Source organism: Neodiprion lecontei, chromosome 5, assembly GCF_021901455.1.
Source record: "Neodiprion lecontei isolate iyNeoLeco1 chromosome 5, iyNeoLeco1.1, whole genome shotgun sequence".
In the NCBI taxonomy this organism is placed as follows: domain Eukaryota; kingdom Metazoa; phylum Arthropoda; class Insecta; order Hymenoptera; family Diprionidae; genus Neodiprion; species Neodiprion lecontei.
The window spans coordinates 6,848,985-6,873,013 of NC_060264.1; the positions used below are offsets into that span (position 1 = coordinate 6,848,985).

Genomic DNA, 24,029 nt, shown 5'->3' on the forward strand with positions numbered 1-24,029 from the left:
GCGAAAAACGAATTGAGATAATTTATTGTAAACATCAACCAGGAACCACGGAGCGCTTATCCTGGAAGTCGAGAAATTTTATTAGCGGACCGACAGCTACCGAATTTGGGGTTGCGCGAAAAACGAATTGAAATAATTTATTGTAAACATGAACCAGGAACCACGGAGCGCTTATCCTGGAAGTCGAGTTTCACCGCGTAGCGGACCCGAAGCGCGGGATCCTGGAGGTTGAGAACCCGGTACTCGAAATACGTAGCGGACCCGGAGCGCGGGATCCGGAAGGTTGAGAACCCGGTACTCGAAATTTGCGGAGCGCGACTCTCAACCGTCCGCTCTACTGCGCGGTTGTTACCAGACTGAGGAACTCGGCTAGCCGATTTTAGATTGGTGACGTCACTTTCCGAACATCCGAAAATTCAAACTTTGGTTTCGAACTGTAATACTAGGTATGATGTTGTATGATGTATGATGTACGATGTATGATGTATGATGATATGATATGATGTATAATGCTTTTAGTTTTCACGTTTCATACAAGAAATACACACCTCATCTCTCCTGCCGATTCCAGACTCAAGCAGCCAGGCCCTTCGATGGTCAGCCGTTGACTGAATAGATTCCTGCATGCACTATGTCGACGTAATTTTGCGAGAGAAATCGATTAGGCGCAGTCCCAATACGCTGCGATCAACGCATTATAAGTTACAGGCAAAAAACGAGACTCGGCGTTTTCGACATTTTTCAGCAGGTGCTTTTTCGCTCGCCATTTCTCTCCTGTTGGTCCCACGCTCTTTTCGCTGCGTCTTCTGAGTTCCTGGGAGTCCAATTGGTCGGGAAAGGGACATGCAAATCAATTCTGAGACGGAAGATTTTTCGGTCAAAAAAAGAGGAAGGTTAACCCCTTTGTATTTTTGGCGAAAATTTTCGCGATTTTGGAAAGTGCTGGAATAAATTCTTTCTGGCACTAGTCCGACGTCATTTTGCGGGAGTAATCGATTGGCCGCAGTCCCAATAGGCTGCGATCAACGGATCAAAAGTTACAGCCAAAAAACAAGAACCTGTGTTTTCGACATTCTACAGCTGGTGCTTTTTCGCTCGCCATTTCTCTCCTGTTGGTCCCACGCTCTTTTCGCTGCGTTTTCTGAGTTCCTGGGGGTCCAATTTGTCGGGAAAGGGTCATCCGAATCAATTCTGAGACGGAAGATTTTTAGGTCAAAAAAAAAGGAAGGTTAACCCCTTTGTATTTTTGGCGAAAATTTTTGCGATTTTGAAAAGTGTTTGAATAGATTCTTTGTAGCACCAATCCGACGTAATTTTGCGAGAGAAATCGATTGAGCGCAGTCCCGAAAGGCTGCGATCAACGGATCAAAAGTTACAGCCAAAAAACGAGAACCTGTGTTTTCGACATTCTACAGCTGGTGCTTTTTCGCTCGCCATTTCTCTCCTGTTGGTCCCACGCTCTTTTCGCTGCGTCTTCTGAGTTCCTGGGGGTCCAATTGGTCGGGAAAGGGTCATACAAATCAGTTCTGAGACGAAAGATTTTTCGGTCAAAAAAAAAAGGAAGGTTAACCCCTTTGTATTTTTGGCGAAAATTTTTGCGGTTTTGAAAAGTGTTGGAATAGATTCTTTGTAGCACCAATCCGACGTAATTTTGCGAGAGAAATCGATTGAGCGCAGTCCCGAAAGGCTGCCATCAACGGATCAAAAGTTACAGCCAAAAAACGAGAACCTGTGTTTTCGACATTCTACAGCTGGTGCTTTTTCGCTCGCCATTTCTCTCCTGTTGGTCCCACGCTCTTTTCGCTGCGTCTTCTGAGTTCCTGGGAGTCCAATTGGTCGGGAAAGGGTCATACAAATCAGTTCTGAGACGAAAGATTTTTCGGTCAAAAAAAAAGGAAGGTTAACCCCTTTGTATTTTTGGCGAAAATTTTTGCGATTTTGAAAAGTGCTGGAATGGATTCTTTGTAGCACCAATCCGACGTGATTTTGCGAGAGAAATCGATTGAGCGCAGTCCCGAAAGGCTGCGATCAACGGATCAAAAGTTACAGCCAAAAAACGAGAACCTGTGTTTTCGACATTTTTCAGCTGGTGCTTTTTCGCTGGCCATTTCTCTCCACTTGGTCCCACGCTCTTTTCGCTGCGTTTTCTGAGTTCCTGGGGGTCCAATTGGTCGGGAAAGGGTCATACAAATCAATTCTGAAACGGAAGATTTTCCGGTCAAAAAAAAAGGAAGGTTAACCCCTTTGTATTTTTGGCGAAAATTTTCGCGATTTTGAAAAGTGCTGGAATAAATTCTTTCTGGCACTAGTCCGACGTAATTTTGCGAGAGAAATCGATTGGGCACAGTTCCAATACGCTGCGATCAACGCATCAAAAGTTACAGTTAAAAACGTGAACCTGTGTTTTTATCTAAAACAGCGTTTCCATTCTATGCCTACGAAAATTCAAGATTGAGAGAGTAAACGATAAGTCCTCGCAATAATTATGAATATTAATCTTATGGAGTACATCGAGCGCGTGTCGAATAGAATCACATTTTGAAACGAATAATCCATCTATTTTCATATTATAGACGTATTATTGTAGATAATCTAGTTTGTCTCCCGAAAAATTATAAAATTCACAGTATGTATCACGTATGAATCGTAAATGGATCATACGTATTAATATAGTACATGGACCGCATGTACATGTATACTTTTTGGTGTCTGCATCATTATTACAACTGATCTCTTATTATTTTCCGAACTATGTATACATTCTTCTTTCGAGTACCTATACTTCAATTAAATCACTGTTTTGCTACAAATTTCGGAAGTAATTTATTCTTATTAATTTATTGTATCGCCGGCCTGGGCTTACGATTGCGAAGACTGTGTTACTCGGAAGATGAATGCAGCCAGCATCATGTCGAAATCGGTAACTCTCTGATGTTCTTCAATAAGTTCTCAACTCTACCGTTGCAACATCTCAGGGGGTGAAAGCGCACGACGATTTTCGGTTGTCACACCAAAGCCGATCAGGGGAACTGTCGTTATATTCCTCAGTCAACGGCACGAAGTTCACTTCACATTCTTTCATTTCTACTCTTTACTTCTTCAAGTCACGAGTACACTATCAAAAGATTGAACAAAAGTTTGCACTGCGTTTGGTTCAGATAATGATTTTATTGTTTTAGATACAAATAAGTATAGTTGATACATTTCGGCGACTGAAGTGTTACATGACCAAAATACGCAGGTGTATTTGACTGTTGAATGCATGTGTGTATTCAAAATAGTTATTCTCTCTACCGTATTCTCCACGCTGTATGTCATTAACATGATAAAATAAAAACCGAACTTCCTGTACGAAGTTTTCCATACAATCACCGTTTCTTAAATTACCCAAAATGCACTTTCAATCCCCAGACCTCAATACATGTGTATGTTCCGGATTATCCGAATTACGTGAAGAGTCTCTTCCTCCCTATTTATTTGTTTTGAAATTCAAACAACTTCAGTACACTTTGTTGTTTGACGTTATTATTCCGCTGTCAATTTCCAATTGATATCGACCTTATGTTATGACAAGACCGCAGTTTCTGTGAGTATTCTTCCAGATCTTGTGTTGCCAATACCAAACCCCTTGAAATTACTTATGAAACTCGTTATTTTTACCTATGATGACAATTCAATTGACACAGATAGAACGGAGCCTGATGAAGCAATGCTGACAATGAGGTGCCGACTACTGAATCCTGTGTCTAATGGTTTTCTTCTGTTAGCCCGCCGAAGTGAAATCTTACAAGCACATGTACCGAAAGCCACAATATACAACAAATCTAGAATTGGCAACCGAGAAGTGGTTGGATTCGGATTTAACGGCGATTATTCGTACATTGATCGTACAGACTTTCCATTTCCTGCAATACGTTTCAAAAAATCAACTCCCGATGTTTTGGTAACTGTTTCACTTTGCGGTAAAACTGTACAATTTTGTTCTAAATCTAAATACAATATCGTACTCTGACGACGAATGGGTATTCGGATTCATGAACTCCATTTTCGCAGATTTTGAATCGAACCGTTACATAAACAATCGTATGTTAGAAAATAATTTTTTTTCTCCCTCTTATTTTAATAACACACCTTTCGTAGATAGATTCGTGAATTTATAATTTCGTTAACTGCATCGGCAATCTTTCGTACGTGAAGTTGACCTAATAAGGCAATACACTGATTTATTTAGGACTCTATTGTGCATATCTATGTTTTGTTCAAGGCGTTAAGAGAAAAAGAGCGCGGTGATTGGCGAAAATTATCTATAGAAGAGAAGAAAAGTTTATACAGAATAAGTTTTTGTCAGACATTCGCAGAAATGAACGCACCGGACGGAGAATTAGGGGGAATTATTGGTTGGTCTCTGTTCTTCATCTCAATCTCATTGTGGGTGCACGCGTTGATCGTATCCAGTAAGTTTTTTTAATAGTATTAAAAAATGGAGTCGCCACAGGAAAACTTTCCGGGGGCGAAATTATTACGGGGTAAAATATTAATTGCAAAACTCTGTGTATTCTCAAACTTTAGCCTACGATTCTGCACCGACCTCTTTCAGTCCTGAAGCTAGAATAGCTCAGTATCTTCGTCAGGAGGGTATTAACAATCAGCCAATAAGCGGTAATTACAAACCACCTGGCGTTGATGAGTGGCTAAAGGCCAACAAGGCCCAAGATATGGAGGAATGACCGGAATGAGCAGGAGGAATGAAATAGAACGAATCTGGGTCTACAGTGATAGCATAATTATTGCCATAAATAGACAGTATCCCATTTTTAACGATATAAATTTAACCATTAGTACATAGTGCCGACCGTTAGTATCGAATGAATATACTGCTTCCCCAATAATTTTGAGTTTATATTTATACTTAAATTATTGATCTAGTATAATGTCTATGGTAATGTGAATGTAAAATTAATTTCGCACGAAAGAATAAATAAGAAAATAAAATAAATATACTTGAATATAAATAAAATGAGAGGTTTGATCTGCTGTCACTCAAAAACTGCTACTTGTGAGAACTGTGCGTAAGTTTTGATAAGACCAACATAAACTGCATATTTATCAATCCGCGGAATCAATAAATTTTAACGTTTTTTTTTTTAAATACTCATAACACGAAAAATGTTCAATAACGAGTGAAATGTTGTATAATTCATGGTTTTACAAATATCACAATTCATATAATTTTGTAAAATTACCGAGCTACAATAAAAAGATGAGTTTCTATCTTTTGCAGAATAAACTAATTCCCAGAGGTTCATGGAAATGAAGAATTAAACGGATGTATCTATATTGTTGTATATTGATGTATCTATCTATATAGTTGATACAAATATTGGCTGTAGCGATTATTGCAGAGATATTGAGGATAAATAAATGTAGAACTGACTGTAACAAATGAAATTTTATTTAGTACTGTAATTTTGTCATCACGTTCGTTTTCCTAGCAAATGTCAACGGATTAAAAATCATATGTATCATGTTTACAATTGTAATGATTTTTAATCCAACATATTTATTCAAAGCTTCACTTTGATTGATTTGAAAAAAATTTACATTGCCTTCAGCTATTTATTAAGGTATGCAATACGTACATATAAATTATTATCAAAAGAAGTGCACTTGTTTAAAGTCCCGTAGCAAGATTCTGAACGATACACTGAGCAGTTATAACTATACTCAAGATTCTCATGTGAGAAGGTCCGGATTCCAGTAACAGATTATGCAAGAAAATCGAATTCAGTGGATTCGAATATTTCCGCATACATCAAAAATCAAACAAAATCATCAAAATGCGAAAAACAGAAAAAGTATTGGAAATGCGTAGTGACTTTTTGTTCGGTTCGTAAAGATATACATACACGGTTATTTATTTATTGCTAAACACCGAGTACGACTGACGCAACAGTTTTACCTGGTGCCCACATAAGTGGCACTCTCTTCCACCTGGCTCTCGCGTCCAGTAATGAATAAATAACACTGTATTTGAGTATAAAATCTGAGTTGAAAAAAAAAAATTCATTGTATGTATCCATCGTCAAATTATAATTAATATTTACGGCCATATTGTATTTTGGCGAAGACTAGTAAACTAACCGGACTCTATTTATTATTTAACAGCTAAGAATCAATCTGCTCCAAGTGCATTACCAGCTGCATGGTTTTCAATTATGTTTGAAGGACGTAGTACCATTAAGGCCAAAGTGGTAAAGTTAATCATTAACATCATAATTTTAAATTAGATATTGTTACAATTCCTGAATATTTCCTGTATATTCGGTAAATTACATGTAAAAATGTGAGCGAAATTACATTTACATATCTACGTGAATGTACTGCTACATTGTAACGAAGTTTGTTTCTGTAAAGCCATATTTGACAGGTAGCATGATCTGCAATATATGCAATAATGTATGTGAAAATCTTGCTATGTAGATTGTGGGTAACTCAGATAAATAGTGATTGATCAAGGCACACACTGCTGTATCTAGGACATACATAAATTATGAAATATATTTAAATATTTATAAAATATCTTCTTTCATCACCCCAAGATTTTTATTTACAAACCCTTTAACTATCAAGTACGAAACAGTATAGTCACATACATCTTTCGATATAAGTCGATGCTGAAATCGTAGGTATAAAAATAATCACATTTTTTCTCGATTATCTGTCGCAGAGTTGGTGCGAGTCGAAAAACTTTCGTTACAAATAGAAAAAAAAAAATTCTATGCATCAATCAATCGTTTTTGTTTTTCTATAAAAATTCTCTTTAGTATAACAGAGGTAATTATCTTTCATAAGTATAAATAACTAGTTAAAAGTAGTGTTATCCTAATACCTAACTTATCACAAACCTACACATAAGTATCCACAATACTTATATGTATAAATATATCGATTTATGTATATAAACCAATTTTTGTCGCTTATTGTGCATGGAAAATTTAAATATTGGCGCCGTTGGACCAATTCTTTACTTTTACGAAGCTGTGGTATTCGAAATATGTTTATTTCTTTGCAAGCTTCGTTTGTGGTCTAAATATGCGACGTCTTGATAAAAATTCATCAAGTTCAAAATCAATTTTGAATTCAAGCGTCGAATGAAAAATAATAAATATGTTTGAATCAAAACTAATAATATAGTTACAGAACGATACAAGCTAATGGTGGCTTTGAAGTGAGTAAATAAATTAGATAATTTTCAATAGTTCGTCAACATAAATCGACCGAACCATCCTTGTGAAATGATTCTCTTAGATATTATAGTGATTGGCAATAAGAATAAAATAATAAAGAGTGGCGAACATGCGGCGTTCTACCCTAATACTGGTGCCTAGACGTCGGATGAAATTGGTTTATCCAAAATTTCAGATTTAACTCAAAAAATATTTAACTATAAAATTTATGTCAATTAATAAATTGTTAGGATACTTCTAAGCGTTCTTATACTTTACAACTGGTATCTGTAAACTTGTACGATTTTTTGGACATTTTATGTAACGGCCGAAAAATACATTAACTAATAGTTGTTGAGATTGAATTATTACAGAATTTAGATGTACATATACAATACAAAAATCATAATAATTTACCTTGGATAAATCTGAAAAAATATTTCTACTTGTACCTCGTATAATATCCAACAGATAGAAATGAATATGATTTTTTCACAATTTCTCAACTAGTATAGTCAGTAATTCTGAATAAAATATTTATCTTAGATTGAAGCAAACCAGAGTACACATTTTTTCGTCATATAACTAAAACGAGGTTTGCATGATAATTCAAAAGACGTTTTAACCATTTTGTTTCACCCTGTTTATCAAGCCAATTTTTCATCAGACTGAAGTGTAAGCTTTGTGCCAAGATTTAAAAATAGTGGTAGGCTTTAACTTTCGATATGAATAGAAAAATATATTTCTGCCAAATGGCTTTCACATCTCAGTGATGGTTTTTCTAGAACAAGATTCATTTAAAAGAATAATTTCATCAAATAAATTAGTATGAAGAACCAATCATAATAATTTTCGTGAATATGACATTCTGTTGTAAGAGTATTATCATACGTAAATGAATCGTGTTTTAGAATTGACATTCTTGTGATAAACCTAATTCGTAACTTTATGCTCTTGACAATCTCAAACATTAATCTGACAATATTATTATGGTTATATACGTGCTGTACGTTTTGAATGAAGTGCTCAATGCAATAATTAAGAATTAGTAAACACGGTCGAATGAAGAACGAATACTAAAACCAAGTATAATACCATCGGTATATTAAGAGTTTTGAGTGACGTCCTGATTATGAGCACTCTAAAAGTTGTCGCCCGACACTACAAATCAAGTTGGTAAATTCTGTAATAAGACTTCTTTCACATACTATTATAATTCGTGTTCTATGGAGTAAAAAGAAAAAAAAAAACTTCAAGTCGAATAAAAAATTTATTCATAGAATAAGATAAGATATCGGAAATATTTGTGTGATGAAAAATATATAACAATAACCGTTACAATTTCCATGATATGAAATCAACTGTCATTTTAATCAGTATTACTGTAGAAGCAAATTATTATTATTCGTACGAACAGCAAAATATACAACTGAATAGAGATAATAAATATTATGGCACTGAGTACTTCAAATAGTAATCCTAATAATCTTTTAGAAATATAATTTACAAATCGTATAATAACGCGGTGAAGTGTGTATGAACAATTTATAAACCATTATACGATAAAATACGTATGTAAGCTACATGATGTAGCTTCGTAAAGTATGCGTACATGTATGTGTCCACCTAGGAGACATGCTTTCTCTCACGCTCTCTCTGTCATTGTCACACTGTCTTCCTCTCTCTCTCTCTATCTCTTTCACTCTCTCTCACTCTATCTCTCTATTTAAATTTTTTTCCATTCATCATATGTATTATACGTTTATCATTCTAATCACTTTTAACACACAAGTCGATAATCATTAATACATACGTTGCCTACCGGACAAACTGCGCCAAATCGATGTATAATCGGCACAAACACTTCTGGCTTTATAAATACAGGGAAGACTAAGCTCCACTCATGGTTACGTCACATGTTCTAGAACAACATATATCCATCTGTAAATTGAACTTAGATGCACAATCGTCGCTTGTATTCCTTCGAATTTTCCGTAACAGTCTGGAGGGAATGAATTGTTGAAGCCAGGGTAATTTAAAAACTCATTTAAGGAGAGCATGGCTCTTATGACCGACGTTAAATTCAATAGCAATGGGTCAGTGCCGAGTTTCGTTTAAAGCTTGTGCTCCTTCGATATCTTTCTTGACTCTCTTTGGCTTATCTTTCTCGGGATTATCCCACGGTTGTCTCACTCCTGACGCGAATAGAAGGTAGAACGTTCCGCAAGCAATGTACACAACTGCAGATATCACAAACACAATCCTCCATTGCGCTTGCGTTGGCTGAAAAAAAAAGTTTAACAAAGAGATTTTTAATTCAGTCTAATTATTGACTCACCAATGTTCATAAGACAGTTATAAAACTTTTCATTGTTATAATACGATATTAATGGGTAGACTCCTATCACAAGATACAATTTGAATGGTGGAATAGAAAACAAAATTGGAACAACTCGTTTTCTGTATTTGAAAATCGATTAAGAAATTCTTATTTTGTCATCTGTAGATTTTGGATAAATATGCGAAATTTTACTGTCAAATGTTAAAAGTTAGCGATTAGGTAGTATCCACAGCAAGTTTGCTATACTTTTTCCGATTTAAATGTAACATAGATACAATTGTATGATGAAAGAAATGTAATTTACCTTCGATTCAATTATGTATCCTGCAGTCATGGGGGCTAGGAGCCCAGCAAGATTGGCAAGACAATTGGTGAATGACATGAGGATTCCTGCAAATCTTGGCGATATGTCGAGATGGTTGACCTTAAAGCCAGAGTATATACCACCATTGAGTCCTACACCGATGGTTAAAATTGCAACAGTAAGCGTAGGATTGCATCCAGTGTAGGAGGCGGCTACTAAAGCAATCGCAGGCCCAAATTGACCAATCGTGTTCAAAATTTTACGCGTCACTTGGTGAGAGCAGATATTGTTAGAAATCATCCAGTCGGCAACGTGCGAGATCAGCATGGAGAAGATCCACATTGCCAAGTATGGGAGTGCGGATACTGTACCATTCTAAAACAAGAATTCATCATGGTTTGTAATTGATAGATGAAAATCAATATATTTCAGAGATTTGGCAATGGATCGATTCCTGAAAAATTTCAAGAAAACCCAAAAACAATATTACGTACCGACTTGATGTCGAAATGAAGAATTTGCTTCATGAAAGTCGGTAATTCAGTCATCAGTGTTTCGTAACCGTAATTTTGACCCATGTGAGCTATCAAAATAGCCCAGAATGGCAGCGACGTCAAGATAGATTTCCATGGAACAGGCGGTGACTGTAAAATAAGAACGATATTGTATGACAATTTAATTGCAATGTTTATCATGCATTGATTGAATTGTGAACAAATATATAAGTAATTTTCAATGACACTAACAGATACACCAGCACTTCCCCACACTGAACTGAGGATGTACTTCTTTTCATCCTCTGCAATACTCGGATGACACTCAGGATCTTCATAGACGGTGAAAATGAAAGCGATACTCCAGATGGTACCAACTAGTCCAAAAACGTAGAATATCGACGGCCATCCTCCGCTAAATCCGTATTCAGAAAGTAGACCACTCAGGGGCATAGAGACAACAGTTCCAAACTGAGCGCCTAATTAATTGAAGAAGAATAAAGATTATTTCACATAACGAAGTAATTAGAGATGGGATGATAATGAGCGATAGTTAAATCATTCTAATATTAATAAAATAAATAAAACATTATCTAAGAAGCGAAAATGAGGTATGAAAGTGATGTAAACAAGTTTGGTACTGTCCGGATCACAGGGAAGAGAAAAAAATACACCGTTGTGGGGACACACAGCCTGTCTCTGAGAAGAACCTCTGGTACATTAGTGCAAAATGATCCGAACGAGCTTACCGGCATAGACGAACGCTCCCATCCTGCTCCTTTCGTTAGGTGGAATCCACTTGGCCAGCAATGCGTGCGTACAAGGCACGATAGGACCCTGTAATAGGGATAATCCATTCCTAGGGGGAGGAAATATACCCGAAGTGTCAAAATGCGTTCACACTCAACAAGTATTTATCCTTTAGTCTATCGCTAATGGTATTAATCAATTAATTAATTTTGATTACTTCATTAATCTCCGTAATCGGGAACCCAACTGACAAAGTAGTGAGCAGCTCTAAGCTTACCCAATGACTGAATGAATGAATGAATGAATGAACGAATGAACGGATGAATAGGACATCTGAGAGGTTTGAATAGGTGTTTCATTTGATTGATTTTATCACTTGGAAGCCTTTTACCAATTCTAATTGGTGTAGTGTGATAGTACACACAGCCAGTGGCTTTATCAACTTTATTAATCATATCTAACAAGGCTTACTACTCCGTAATGCAACAATAATTAGAATGAGAATAAAAGTTGGCAGGTGGACGAAAATTCAAAAGATTTCAAGTAATTCAACAAATTCATAATAAAAATAAAACTAATAATAATAATAATTGTTATTGCTAGCCGAGCAATTGTTATCTAAACAGTTTTGTACTTTATATGATATGAAATTGTTATTCTGAAACTGAAGACTAGCAAGTATCAGCAAACTTGCTAACGTGTGCGTTATTGTCAATAATTATTTTAGATTCTTCAATGAAAAGAACAAGGCTCGCACTTGTAATTATTTATATTAAACCCCGATACTTTGATGTTCTGTATTTATGCGATCACCATTGCTGCTGTACGTCGTGATCCGGCTCTGCAGTTGGTTAATAACATACCGCACGTCAGATACATGGCAAAGAATTGACCAGAGAATTGCGAACATCCTTGCGAAACTGTTTTAGAGTAGGTATAATTAGAAAGGTGAGGGCACTGATATATGGTTAAATTATAAAATCGAAAATGATAACCTGAATCAGTACTAAAAAAATATCAATTAAAACTTTTCAAGACTTTAAAAATTGTTAAGAAAAAAATTTAACCCATGCATTCCTTCCACTTGCATCGAGACAATAAGAGTTTTTCCATGTGTACTTACCTCTCCAAGGCCTTGAATGAAGCGCACAAGAATCAGTAACCAATAACTTTGCTGCGCGGCAACTGGTACCAGCAAGCCAAAGACAGAGTTGATCAGCATACCGATACCGAGGAAGTACTTTGCTCCGTATCTTTTTGCAAGAATACCAAAGGGAATTTGTGTTAGTACGTATCCATAGAAGAATGAACTGAGGATATATCCTTGTAAGCTTGTACTCCATACAAATTCTCCGTCGGATGAAGTCTGCAACGAATAAGTAATGAAAAAATTAATTAAGCAGCCATTGTACCAATGTAACGATGTATACATATATTTGAATCATGAATTTGCGTTTTGTACGAACCGATAATAATTGTACAAGTACATTATTGCATGTTTATTAGCTGCACATAGAAAGTAGTGGATTGTGTATCGAGGTGTTTAAGATATGATTTTGTTCGAAAGACTTGGTGCTTCTGTAGCTTAAAAGTTCAGTAAAACTGTACGACTTACGGAAGAAGAACTGTTGTACGTCCCATCACACTCGTCAGTTTCGGTATCATTGTCCTGTGGAAGCGCCGTGTGATTTACCATAGCAACGATGGCCACAGACATGTTTGTTCTCATGACATATGCATTAGCCATTCCCAAGAAAAGCATGAACGCCACTACGTGACGTGACCCCACCATAGCTGAAACAGAAAGGAAATTGCATAATTAAGTAAATCATTCTGTACTGCTGATCTGATGTACTCCGCGGGTAAGACTCGACAATAGAACTCAATGACGTTACAATCGTAGGTCCAACAAGACGTAAACTTTTCAAGAGTTCTAGGTGAGTGGTTGCGAAGATAAAATCTAAAAATCTATCGTATTACAACCCTCAACGAAACTTTCTCCCCAAAAAGAAAATCGGTGACAATAGCCGACTTGATTGTTAATAAGATTTTTAAACGCTCTTCAAATTTCTTGCCTAAATTTCTCGGGTTTTTCAAATATCTATTCAACTGTTATAATCTGGACTGCAGCAATTTCGGTTGAGACCAAGAACGGAAACTTGGCCAAGAATAGTTTTAGTTATTACACCTCTGAAATAAATTGAACCACTTTTCATCTTTGTCGAGTGGTGCATGCACTTGTAAGCAAACTTGCAAGTAATATTAGATCCACTAATTTTGAAATATACAAGATGGAAAGTAATATATCGATGCTAATCATGATCTTTTCACTGTGCAGGCTTGTTGAATCAAGGAGTTGCTCTGCAATTATGCGATATAATAACGCCTGCATGCCAAACAGTAAATGGTATAAAAATAACTTTTCCACCTGTTCATTGTATCTGAATTGCACGAGGAATGATAAGAAGTTTATACATTAACGACGGAAAGTTGTGTCTATGTGTTATTTACGCTCTTCGATCTATCATTAATGCAAATAACGCGATATTGTATTATTGCAATACTCTGTTGCATTCCGCGATAAGTTGTACATTAAATTGTGATAAATAATGTTCTTACAAACATAGTTGATAAAGAATATGGAAACAATTTATCACATTTACGATAAGTGTTTCAATTTCTTTTCAACGTAAAATTAAAGGATATTCGTTTAGTTGAAAGAAAAAAAAAAAGAAAAAAATAAACACTAAAACACAAAAAAAACTATAATACGAAGGCATCGATTGATATCAAAAAAATTATGAGTATGAAAAAAAAGTTGTAATTTGCACAACGCTGGCCTTGCGAGGTATTTGGCAACGGTTGCACAAACATGCACGTAAGAATTATTGTATTTTTGGAAAATTCACGCACACGTTTGCATGTAGAGCTGAATACCTTGTACCTTACACCAATACGCAATGTGTATAAATATATTTGCGTGCGTTAAAATCGTCCCGGAATTCATAATTTACGATTCGTCTACTCAGTTCACTCGGATCGAACGCATATTGATGTACGGTAAAGAAGATTGCAATGTCTTAATGCCAGTATGAGGATAAAAATATCATCCTTTCGCATCGTGAGGTGAAGTTCGATAATGTTATTAATAACAGTAACAAGGCGTTTGCACATTTGGCAACTTTAGAATCGTCTGAAATTCGGTAAACCTAATGAAGTAAAACGTATAGTGTAATATTACAGAAACTAAAATTCTTTTCAAGTTGTTTCCCAGTTAAAAAATAATGTGGAGTATTTTTCATTTCAATAATGATCAGCGAACGAGTATTTTAATCAGCTTTGATAAATGGGAAAAATACTCATATTCAGTTAAATTATAATTTATTGTTTAATAAAGCATGTATTTATGCCAATTTGTGAATTATGAAAACTAAAACGATTTTCTGTCCGATATATATAACGTACATATATATTCGATTTCCGAACGTTGATTACGAAATAAATTTCGGGGGAAAAAAATGAACCTCGTGCCTAAATTATTGAACAAATCTCTAAACGGATTTCGAAACGTTTAAATTCTCACTATCGGTGACAATATGCAATGAACTTAATTACCTCACAATTGTAAACTGTTCTTATGCATCCATAATTTATCTTTGCTATTTGACATTATTATTCAAATACGGTATAATAATACAGAGTGCTTCTGAAAGATAATAATACTCATTAGATACAAACAACCGATCATTCCAGTTAATTAAACATATTTTATTATATTTTGACAGACTTTTCAGGCGGCCCGTAACTTTGTAACGTCTGTGATGTGGCTGTTGCAACTACCACTAATCAATACGAGGAAAAAAGCTGACAATTACCCAATTACACAGAATAAGAACAATGCGTTATTTTTTTTTTTTTTTTGCACGTTATAATTTTGCGCGACTAATATAGCTGCAAATCTCCGTACCAACAATAATCATGCGTCAGTCCCATTTTCCAATATCATTTTGATTCTTGTTTTCATTTTTATTATTTTTTTTTTTTTTTTTTTAACTCTGATACCCAAAGAAAATTGCATATACGAGTCACTTACACTACGTGACGCAATGATGAGCGTCGCAAGAAGTACAAAGTTGAAGTCAAATTAAATCAATCGAACAAAGTCCAGGCTTTAATAATAATTAATTATACGTATACCGAGGATGCGCGAACGAGAGTTCGATAGAATTTTTATATTTTTTCATTTTTTGTTTTTTGTTCCAAAATCGAAAACATATATAGAATACAAATTTAAAAGGGCAGTGAAAGATGAAGGAAATATCTGTTCGAAATAGAGTTGTTACGCAGAAATGTATGCATATTATAAGTCTTCTTCGAATACTTTTGTACTAAATAATTGTCCTGTTTCGATTTCCTTTTTTCTAGTTTTTTTCTTCATTATTTATAAATTATTATTATTATTATTATTATTATTGTTGTTGTTTCTTTTACACACTCGGTAAATCAAGCTGTAAAAGTGTAATGATTCTAACTAACCACACGCCTTGACAACATAATACATATAACACCGTTATATCCACCATACCGTGGTATTCATAGGTATATGGTATATGTATAATGTATATCTATGTATAAACGCTGGGTAAAAACCGAGATTATGTAACAAGTAATTACCGCGAGCCAACCGACCAAACATGACATTGGTACAAGTAACAGTGGCTGTCAATTGCTGCAGGCGAATCTTGTGACTAACCAGGAACAGAATGGAACGTCTCGTGGTCGAATAAATTAGGGGGGAGGAACGGGGGATGAATGAGAATAATTAACGAAAGAAAAGGAAATTAAAAAAAACTTTTCAAACGTCAAATCTATTCCCAGACTTGAAGGCAGGACAAAATATAAAAATAGACGAGTTTTATACATTAACTAGGGTAATATATTCGGTTTTAAGAAGAAACAGTTCTCAACGTATAAAATGAATAAATATCAGTAATAATAACAACGACAATATTAATAATAATATTAACAACTACTATCGTTATAGCCAGAATAATTGAACATTTAACGGAAGCGAAGGTCATTCGGTACATTTATTGGCCAGAGGCCATTGAATCGTCGATATTGGATCTTATATGCCGATGTACCGATATATACTAAATGATACAAATACATAGCCATGAGTAAAGTGTACAATATTCGTACATGGTCGCATAATAGATAGAAAATATTAACAATTTTGTCTTTAAATCGCGCCGCAGATGTAGCAATAAATATTGTACGTTTTTCAGTTTTTTATTTAAAAAAAACACTGCAGAGGTAGACTGTTGTAGCAGGAAATATACATTTCGTCTTAAGGTTACAAAACGAGGCGATAATTTGGACAGAATTGAGGTACGATTAGATTGCACAAATGGGACACATGCGAGAAGTATTATCATCTATCGTTAGTGAAACAATTAGGAGTAAAATTTGTCGGCAATAAGGTTATAACGTAGACACTACAGTATTACACTATATTGACGTCAATCGTACACAACTATATCTATATGTATGTATATATATATATATTTCATTTACGCAACTGTTGCAGAGTCGCCAATGCCGAAAGCAGCTGAGCCGTATCGAAGGTATTTTTACTGTTTTACAATTGATAACGATGATGTTTGCAATGTATTGCCGCCATCTCTGGTCATTAACAACAACCATAATTGAACGTCCAAAGGAGAAAAAAATAAGAAGAAGCAAACATTGATAATAATGATGAGGCTGATGTTAGTAACGTTAACGTAAGGAAATAATATCATGGAAAAATTCGTTATTGCGTAATTTTAGAATAACTTTCTAGGAGCTCGCTTTGGAAAATATCAGTATACTTTATTTATCATGGTTTATCAAATTTCAGACATTTCTAAAGGCGCGATGTAACGATTTTTTTTTTTAAACATGGACCGTTACGGTAACGTTACTAACTTCATCCTCATTAATAATTTCGTAAATACGTAGTTGGTGACAACAGCGAGGGTAATCATCGAGACATTATCGAACGTAGCAGATGATTTATTTTTGGATTTCCGCCCATCGAACCCTGAGCGTTTAATAGCAGAATCGTCTCCTTGCGCGCTTATTCGCGGATAACTTATACTCGTTATTAAAAACTGAGTCAAGGAAACCCCGGCAACGGTTGGCTTATTTTTGTTGCGGCTATTAATTAAGTTTTTTTTAAAAGTTTTTGGTCGATCAGGCACCATCTTGCTTCACATGCATGTGTATAAAACGAAAGAAGGCATTATCAAAGAAGACGAAAAGAAACATTGCGACACCGTGAATATTGAAACTCTGAATAGTAAATTTTCCAAACGAATATGAGATATGGGTATGGTCAGGCAGATGCGATGAATCAATACCGCATAATGTGTTTCATTGAAATTGAAAAATAAATCAAAGTTACCGAAGGTGCGTTCATGTGTAAAAATTCAAATCGGGTAAGTGAGCATATAAATCTGTGAATTTTCGCTCCGTTAATGCCACGAAATTCCTCAGAATTTTTACATACGTGCAATTCTGACGAAATTTTCGGAAATGTAAAAATAAATAAAAAGAAAAATTACAGAAATAGAACGAGACCTCGTTGAAATACACCTACAACATGCCGCTAATTTAGACGGTCTCGTCGACGACGATTTGAAGGCGTGTGTATCACCTGTAGACTCTCCTCAAGTTTTATTAATTTCATTTCGTTCTCCCGTTTCAGTGCAAATCTAGAAACGAGGATTTTTAAACGTATCCCTTCAAAAATAATTACCCGTTCAAGCAAAAAATTTCCGTCCAAACAGCAATTACTGCAATGAACCGGAAATAATTAACAAAGCAGGAAATTTCCGCACGACAGATTCGTCGAAAGGGGAGATGAATAATGAGGTAAACGTTGAAAAAACGCGTGGAAACGTGACGCTAAACTATAATACAGGATATGGTGTAGGCTTGAAGCCATTTCGGTAAAAAAAAAAAAAAAAAAAAACATGAATCATGTAAATACACGCGAAGTCTGTAGCCTTCGCACGTGCGATAATGATTGGCTCTTTTCTCTCTCTTTCTCTGTCTTTCCATACACCTATATTGAATTTCATTTCCAAATGATACGTAGGTAATTACACCACTTTGCAACAACGAAGCGCAACGCAATACAAAGTTCGCCGTTTGTCATATCAGCACGAGACAGATCGACTCACTCACGTGCGCTGCCCTGTCTTTAAAAATTCAAGATTCAAATCGATCGACACGTGATTATGTCCAGAGTGATCCAAGGCTGAGGAATCAATGAGAACTGGAAAGAAGGGAGGGGGGCTTGGTACGGTTAGAAAGTTGTAACATTTAAATCGTTTCAATTTTACAATTAGTCATTTGCTTCATCGATTTTTTAAAATTGTGCCATGTATAGGAATAATGAAAAAAGAAAAAATTCGTAGTGTTTAACGATGATTCACGTCAGACTTCGCTAAATGAGAAACAACCTACGCAACGGGACTCGGAGAGCGTCGGGTGTCTCCGTCAAAGATCGGGTTGACCGCCACCCGGATAGCACGTGGCGTGCCGGTGCGCTGTGGAAATAGCACCTTGAGTCCCGAGAAACGGAATGACGACCGACTGCAGTATATACGTAATATTGTTGCCAACCCGTTACAAAACCGATCATGTACTTTGCCGGTTGTCTTCGCGCGTACCTGGCTTTAATCGCTTTGTGACAACCGACAGTTTAGGTATAATTCCGGGAAAGGGCCTGGCTTTCAATAAGGGTGGCTGAGGGAGCCGCGGCCGACTCGGCGGCGTCGTTCAAACAGGTTATCAAATTCTAATTCCGCAAGAATTTTTCGCGCGACGAATGAGCCATTATGTGTACCATGAGCGCCGATGCCCGTCGCTCGAAGAGAGATCAAGTTCGCGATAGCTCGAACCACGTGTCTTGGTTAGTCGGCCACCAAGTTCGTACGGATTATTGAGCGTGGATATATACATATATATAAAAGGTATCGGATTCCAGTAGATAAACTCGTTTCATTGGTTGTTCATTTAAGAATGGATTGGTATGCGATAAGATGCAGTTAAACCCTTGACCATGCACGCAGCCGGCTTTTGCGTATCTTCCTAATGCAAGATGAATCGCCGCGACGGCGTATACGACACGTGAACATCGAGAGCAGAAAACAATATCGTTTTTATAATGAAACGGGACACAGACATTGTTGCGTCGTGTGGCGACGGAGAAAAGCAAAAAAAAAGCAAAAAAAAAAAAAGAAAAACAGAAACACGGGTTTAACGGGCGAATCCCGAGTGTTTCCTACCTGCTTGCTTTTGCGGAGGTCTGTTGTCCGGCTCATCAAGACCCGGCTGTTCCCAAACCAGCACGTGGCCATTTCGGTCTCTGTTCCCGCCGTTGGCTGTCGCACTACTCATGGCACCCCAAACAATACGTTTGTCGAAGGAAGTCACGCAGCAGGTGTACACTCCCTGACTATAAACACACGGAGCTGTAACGGATACCAGTCACCGCCGGCTTCTGAGCTTGCACTGAATTTTTTTTTACCCGAACGGTCACGAAACGCGTAACAGACTAGACGGTGAAACGGCGCGAGCTTTTTTAAACTAGGTTGCGAGTCTCGCCGCGAGGTGGATAAACGAAAGAAAAATCGAACGACCAATCCTTCCGAACCTCTTCAATACTACGTGTTGTATCTTCTTGATAGCGAATTTCTGTCCGGAGTGCAAGGATACATCAGCGAAGATGTTGCTCTGCCCTGCGGTCGCGACGAATATCGTTAATATATAACTCAGTTCGGATCGACTTGCAGTTCTCACAGCATCGGGCGACACCTGTCGGCGAGATTTGATGGCACGATAATCGATAGCGAGAACCCGGTCTAATAGCGTCGTGTGAACCTCGGTCCAACTCCCGTCTTATACTCTTCGACTAACTCGCACTATTGCCGCTTTAACTTTGATCGCCGTTTACCCCCAGACGAGACCGCGCTCTTTATAAATGTGCTCACGGCAAAAGTTTGTCGTCCGCGGGTCGACGGAGGGGCGGGGGGGGGGGGGGATTCGCTAGAATCACGGAAAAGGGGGGAGCATTCGACAGATATACATTACGCCGTGCTGATTATAGAAAATTTTGGAGGTGGGGCACTGCCGCTCCCCTTTTTTATACGACAGCTGATTTCTACGAAATTACCATCTCGCGACTAGGTCTCGCATCGATCGTCGGCATCTCGCATGTATGTGAAAATCATACGTGCGCATGCACACAAGTGTAGCTATCACACGCATGACACGCCCCTCGAGTATGAAGCTAGACACGCTACCAGAGTACGTAGTTGGTAGACTAACTTGCATCATTTCGTGACGATGAAATTTTTTTTTCCTGGCTCTAATCGGACCTTTTCACTTACATGTGTGTAATACATATTTTTAGCGCGATGCATTCTCGCTTGTGTCATGAATCACACGAATTGATAGATGACTATGCGGGTGGAAACTTTTTCACGCTTATTACCTCTCGTTCAAACTGATACAGACGATTAAACATTGACCATTTATTTTCTTCTTACAAGATTATGTATATACATACTTTATTGCGAAACGCGAATAATTGCACGATATTACGTACATACTAGCATATCAGAGAAATTGATACTGATAATGATAAAACGCCGGACGTGTACTCTGACAGAGGAGTAGTCGCGTCACGGCGGGGATTTGGGGATATGAGACGTCGTCGCACGGTTATAGATCAAATATTTACACGCCGTAAATCATTGAGAATACATTCGTCATTCTCTTAAGCGTTGCAAGCCTTTCCAGCGATTGTAAATTGCGTGCATTATTAAATAAGGGTACATAATATTAAATTGTTTGTCTCCTCTAACACAGTTTTTTGTTTTTTTTTTCCATTTCCATTCTCCACAGCAACGAACTCATTACATGCTCACACACTATGGTGTGCAATAAAACTATATGACGTCGTTAAATGTTATGTGCATGTATCATAAGTGCTGTTTTATCTCTATAAAATTTAAAAAAATGTATACATCGTATCAGCTTTCAGATAAAAACTATCTATCCGATCGTTCACGAAATGCGGGAGTACACATCATTTTTTCTCTTTTATTCGTTACGCTAATAAAATGAATAAAATTTCATGACTTTCCAATCAAATGAAAGGAAAACGCCGCCGTAGGATTTTAATTAATTTCCATCATTGCACGTTGAGGATCAAGCGTCGGGGAATTACGTTATACGCTACCCGTTAAATTATGGTTATAACATTCGCCCAACGCCCTGAGGGCATATCTTGATTTGAAAAGGTATAAACTCACACACTCGCAGATGTACTCAGAAAACGTTCACAACAACAATTAACCGCTAATTCAAACGTGTTCGAATATCTGTTGCGCGATATTTTTTTTTACAACTGGCGCAGTATAAGCACGTGGCGGGTTTAATTAATACCGGACAAACTCTGCTGTAGCGTCACGTGATTTTCGTGTGACTCGGCGAAAGGAGCACGTGTATTATACGATATATAGATATAATATAGATATACTGCACAATTCTCCGGACGTGGACGGTTCGGATTATACGAAGAGAATGGCAATATAGTAGCAACTCGATGGCACTCGCATGCACGAATTTTAAACATTGGCCGTTACATACGATCGAAATACCGCCACGGTGCACAAATTATATGGTCAACGTTCGAGAAAACGAGAATCGAAGATTTAGTCTGGCAAGATATGTATCGTGTAAGATGAAGAGATTACCGGTTTTCCGTAAAAGGTGTAATCGATAATCATTCGAAAACCGCGCAAATCTCTCGGTGATCCGGTATAACATGATTCGGCTTAATCGACTTAATCGAGCATCGGTCAAGGTTGGCGGCTCGGAAAGAAATCGCTCTGCTATATATTACAATATCTCTGCAAGTGGCAAACGGAATGACGGAAAAAAAGAAGCGGCAATCGAACTTATAAGTATATATGTACGAGTAACATGAGTTGATCTCTGTCGGTAGCATGATAATTTATTCGTTGTCAAGGTCAATGATTTTCGATCAGGCGACACAGGTGTAATAAATAACCGAGACCCGAGTGGATTGATCGCTCACTGATTATCCGTGCTTATAGTTATAAGGATTTGCCTGCAGATCAGTGGTAAAAAGGCTGAAAGCCACGGACATGGTATCGTGACGATTATGTAAAACCGTTCATCGTCGTCATCGTCGTCATCAGCATGACGAACGTGCGAAAGAACCATCGAAGCGGAGAAAATAGGCGTATGCGCGCATGCGTACTTGGCACGTACCTACGTATAGTTTCTTCCATTTTTTTTCCCCGCGAAAAGTTCGCGCTAAGTACAAGCCGCGTGTGTGAAATGGTGTACCTAATCGAAGAGTCACTGCCGCCGCTGAAGGCTGCTGTTGTAATAACGTGTAATTTTCTCAATTGGCCCCCATTGTTTCTTATAAGTATTCTTTTGGTATTTTTTATTATTATAATCAAACCGAGATCGACAATCGCAACGAGTATAATAGTATAGTTGAACATCCGTTTTTTTTGCAAATATCACTTACTGCAAATCAAACCGCGCGGAAAAGAATAATATTTCATTGAAGTAATTGAAGATTGTTAAAACGAAAATTTCAAAATCTGATGCCTCCCTCCACACGCGTATACACGCATACACGAAGATCGAGAAAAAAAAAAAACATATCCAAGGTGAACAATTTGTAAAATCTTCATAAACGTCGCCCCAGGTACCCGTTTTACGCAATTCATCACGATTATCAAATTATCCCAATGACAACTAGCGCCGTTGCAGCAATTGCTCTAGTTGCAATAAGGGGCTATAAAAAGAAGACCCCCTTCAGTACTGATCGTATAACACATAGATATATACTTTCAATAGATTGGTAGGAATTCTGTGCTCCTTGGTGGATGCGAAGATGAATTAAAATGACCCATTGACAAGCTAATAAGACCCTCCTAGCTCCGACTCCTACATCTATACTGTTTGCATGTCCAAGATTGCCCAGGCCGTGACCCGATCTTGTTAACCAATAAAAGGAGTACGAGGCGCGTAGCACGGTCGGTCATGCAGAGGCCTAAGTGCATCTCAATCGTGTCACGTAAAACGAGCGGGAGGTTTCGACCACCTAATTTCCATTCCACATTTTCGCAGATTTTCGTACTTTCAGCGTCATTGGGAAAACGGGACATTGAAACAGGGTAAATCATTCCGATGTAAAATTTTTATTCATCTCGCAATAATTCCAGTGTGTTCTTGTAACATTTTGCAAGTTAAAAAGAAATCTAAACTGACACATATACACGCACATATATGTGTATGTATATATATATATATACCTGGAGGAATATTTTGTTACATGGATTTGGAGTATTACGAATTTACATGTATTTTCACAGGCTTGGATAGACTTATAGACCGCTTACAAGGTGTACAAACTAGCAAGCTAAACTGGAAGTATATCATACGCAACTTGTTAAATCGACAAATTCGACATGCGCACGTGAAGAAGTTGGTTAAATCTCTTTATTTCTTTTTTTTTCACACGTGTATCAGTTATCCGTACATCCTTGTAGGTACACGTACATACCTATCCAGTCATAATCGCATTACGCAATTATCAATCCATAGCAGATTTTGCGTGTATATAACGAACGATATGCCAATAAGAACACCGTGCGAGCAAACCAAATCATCTTTTCTGGCTCGAGGTTCACGTGCATGGAACGTACACCGCAATTATCAATTCCGTTGATCGCTTGAGTTAGCGGACACTGACGATGAGCAAAACTAGTTCGCATCTATGTAATACATGTACGAACATCAGACTTCAGACA

The 24,029-nt window shown here is 37.2% G+C and overlaps 2 protein-coding genes across 3 annotated transcripts in view; one reads left to right on the forward strand and one right to left on the reverse strand.

The window, feature by feature from the left end:
• The first annotated feature begins 3,687 nt into the window (after positions 1 to 3,687).
• LOC107226063 lies at positions 3,688 to 5,139 on the forward strand. The gene is made up of 3 exons (XM_015666745.2): positions 3,688 to 3,943; positions 4,265 to 4,454; positions 4,570 to 5,139. The coding sequence occupies exons 1-3, from the start codon at positions 3,710 to 3,712 to the stop codon at positions 4,725 to 4,727; spliced, it is 582 nt and encodes a 193-aa protein (XP_015522231.2). The 5' UTR covers positions 3,688 to 3,709; the 3' UTR covers positions 4,728 to 5,139.
• A 295-nt stretch (positions 5,140 to 5,434) lies between these two features.
• The window catches only part of LOC107226064 (putative inorganic phosphate cotransporter), a 40,422-nt gene continuing 21,827 nt past the window's right edge, over positions 5,435 to 24,029 (reverse strand). The window contains exons 1-8 of one of the 2 annotated variants that reach the window (XM_015666746.2): positions 19,455 to 20,123; positions 12,731 to 12,909; positions 12,239 to 12,481; positions 11,115 to 11,202; positions 10,618 to 10,844; positions 10,366 to 10,515; positions 9,872 to 10,246; positions 5,435 to 9,509 (exon numbers count right to left, since the gene is read on the reverse strand). In XM_015666746.2, the coding sequence (XP_015522232.1) occupies positions 9,324 to 9,509; positions 9,872 to 10,246; positions 10,366 to 10,515; positions 10,618 to 10,844; positions 11,115 to 11,202; positions 12,239 to 12,481; positions 12,731 to 12,909; positions 19,455 to 19,566 (1,560 nt within the window). In that variant the 5' untranslated portion in view covers positions 19,567 to 20,123 and the 3' untranslated portion in view covers positions 5,435 to 9,323. Of the gene's footprint in view, positions 9,510 to 9,871; positions 10,247 to 10,365; positions 10,516 to 10,617; positions 10,845 to 11,114; positions 11,203 to 12,238; positions 12,482 to 12,730; positions 12,910 to 19,454; positions 20,124 to 24,029 lie in introns of those variants that run through there. The other variant, XM_015666747.2, reaches the window with a different exon arrangement.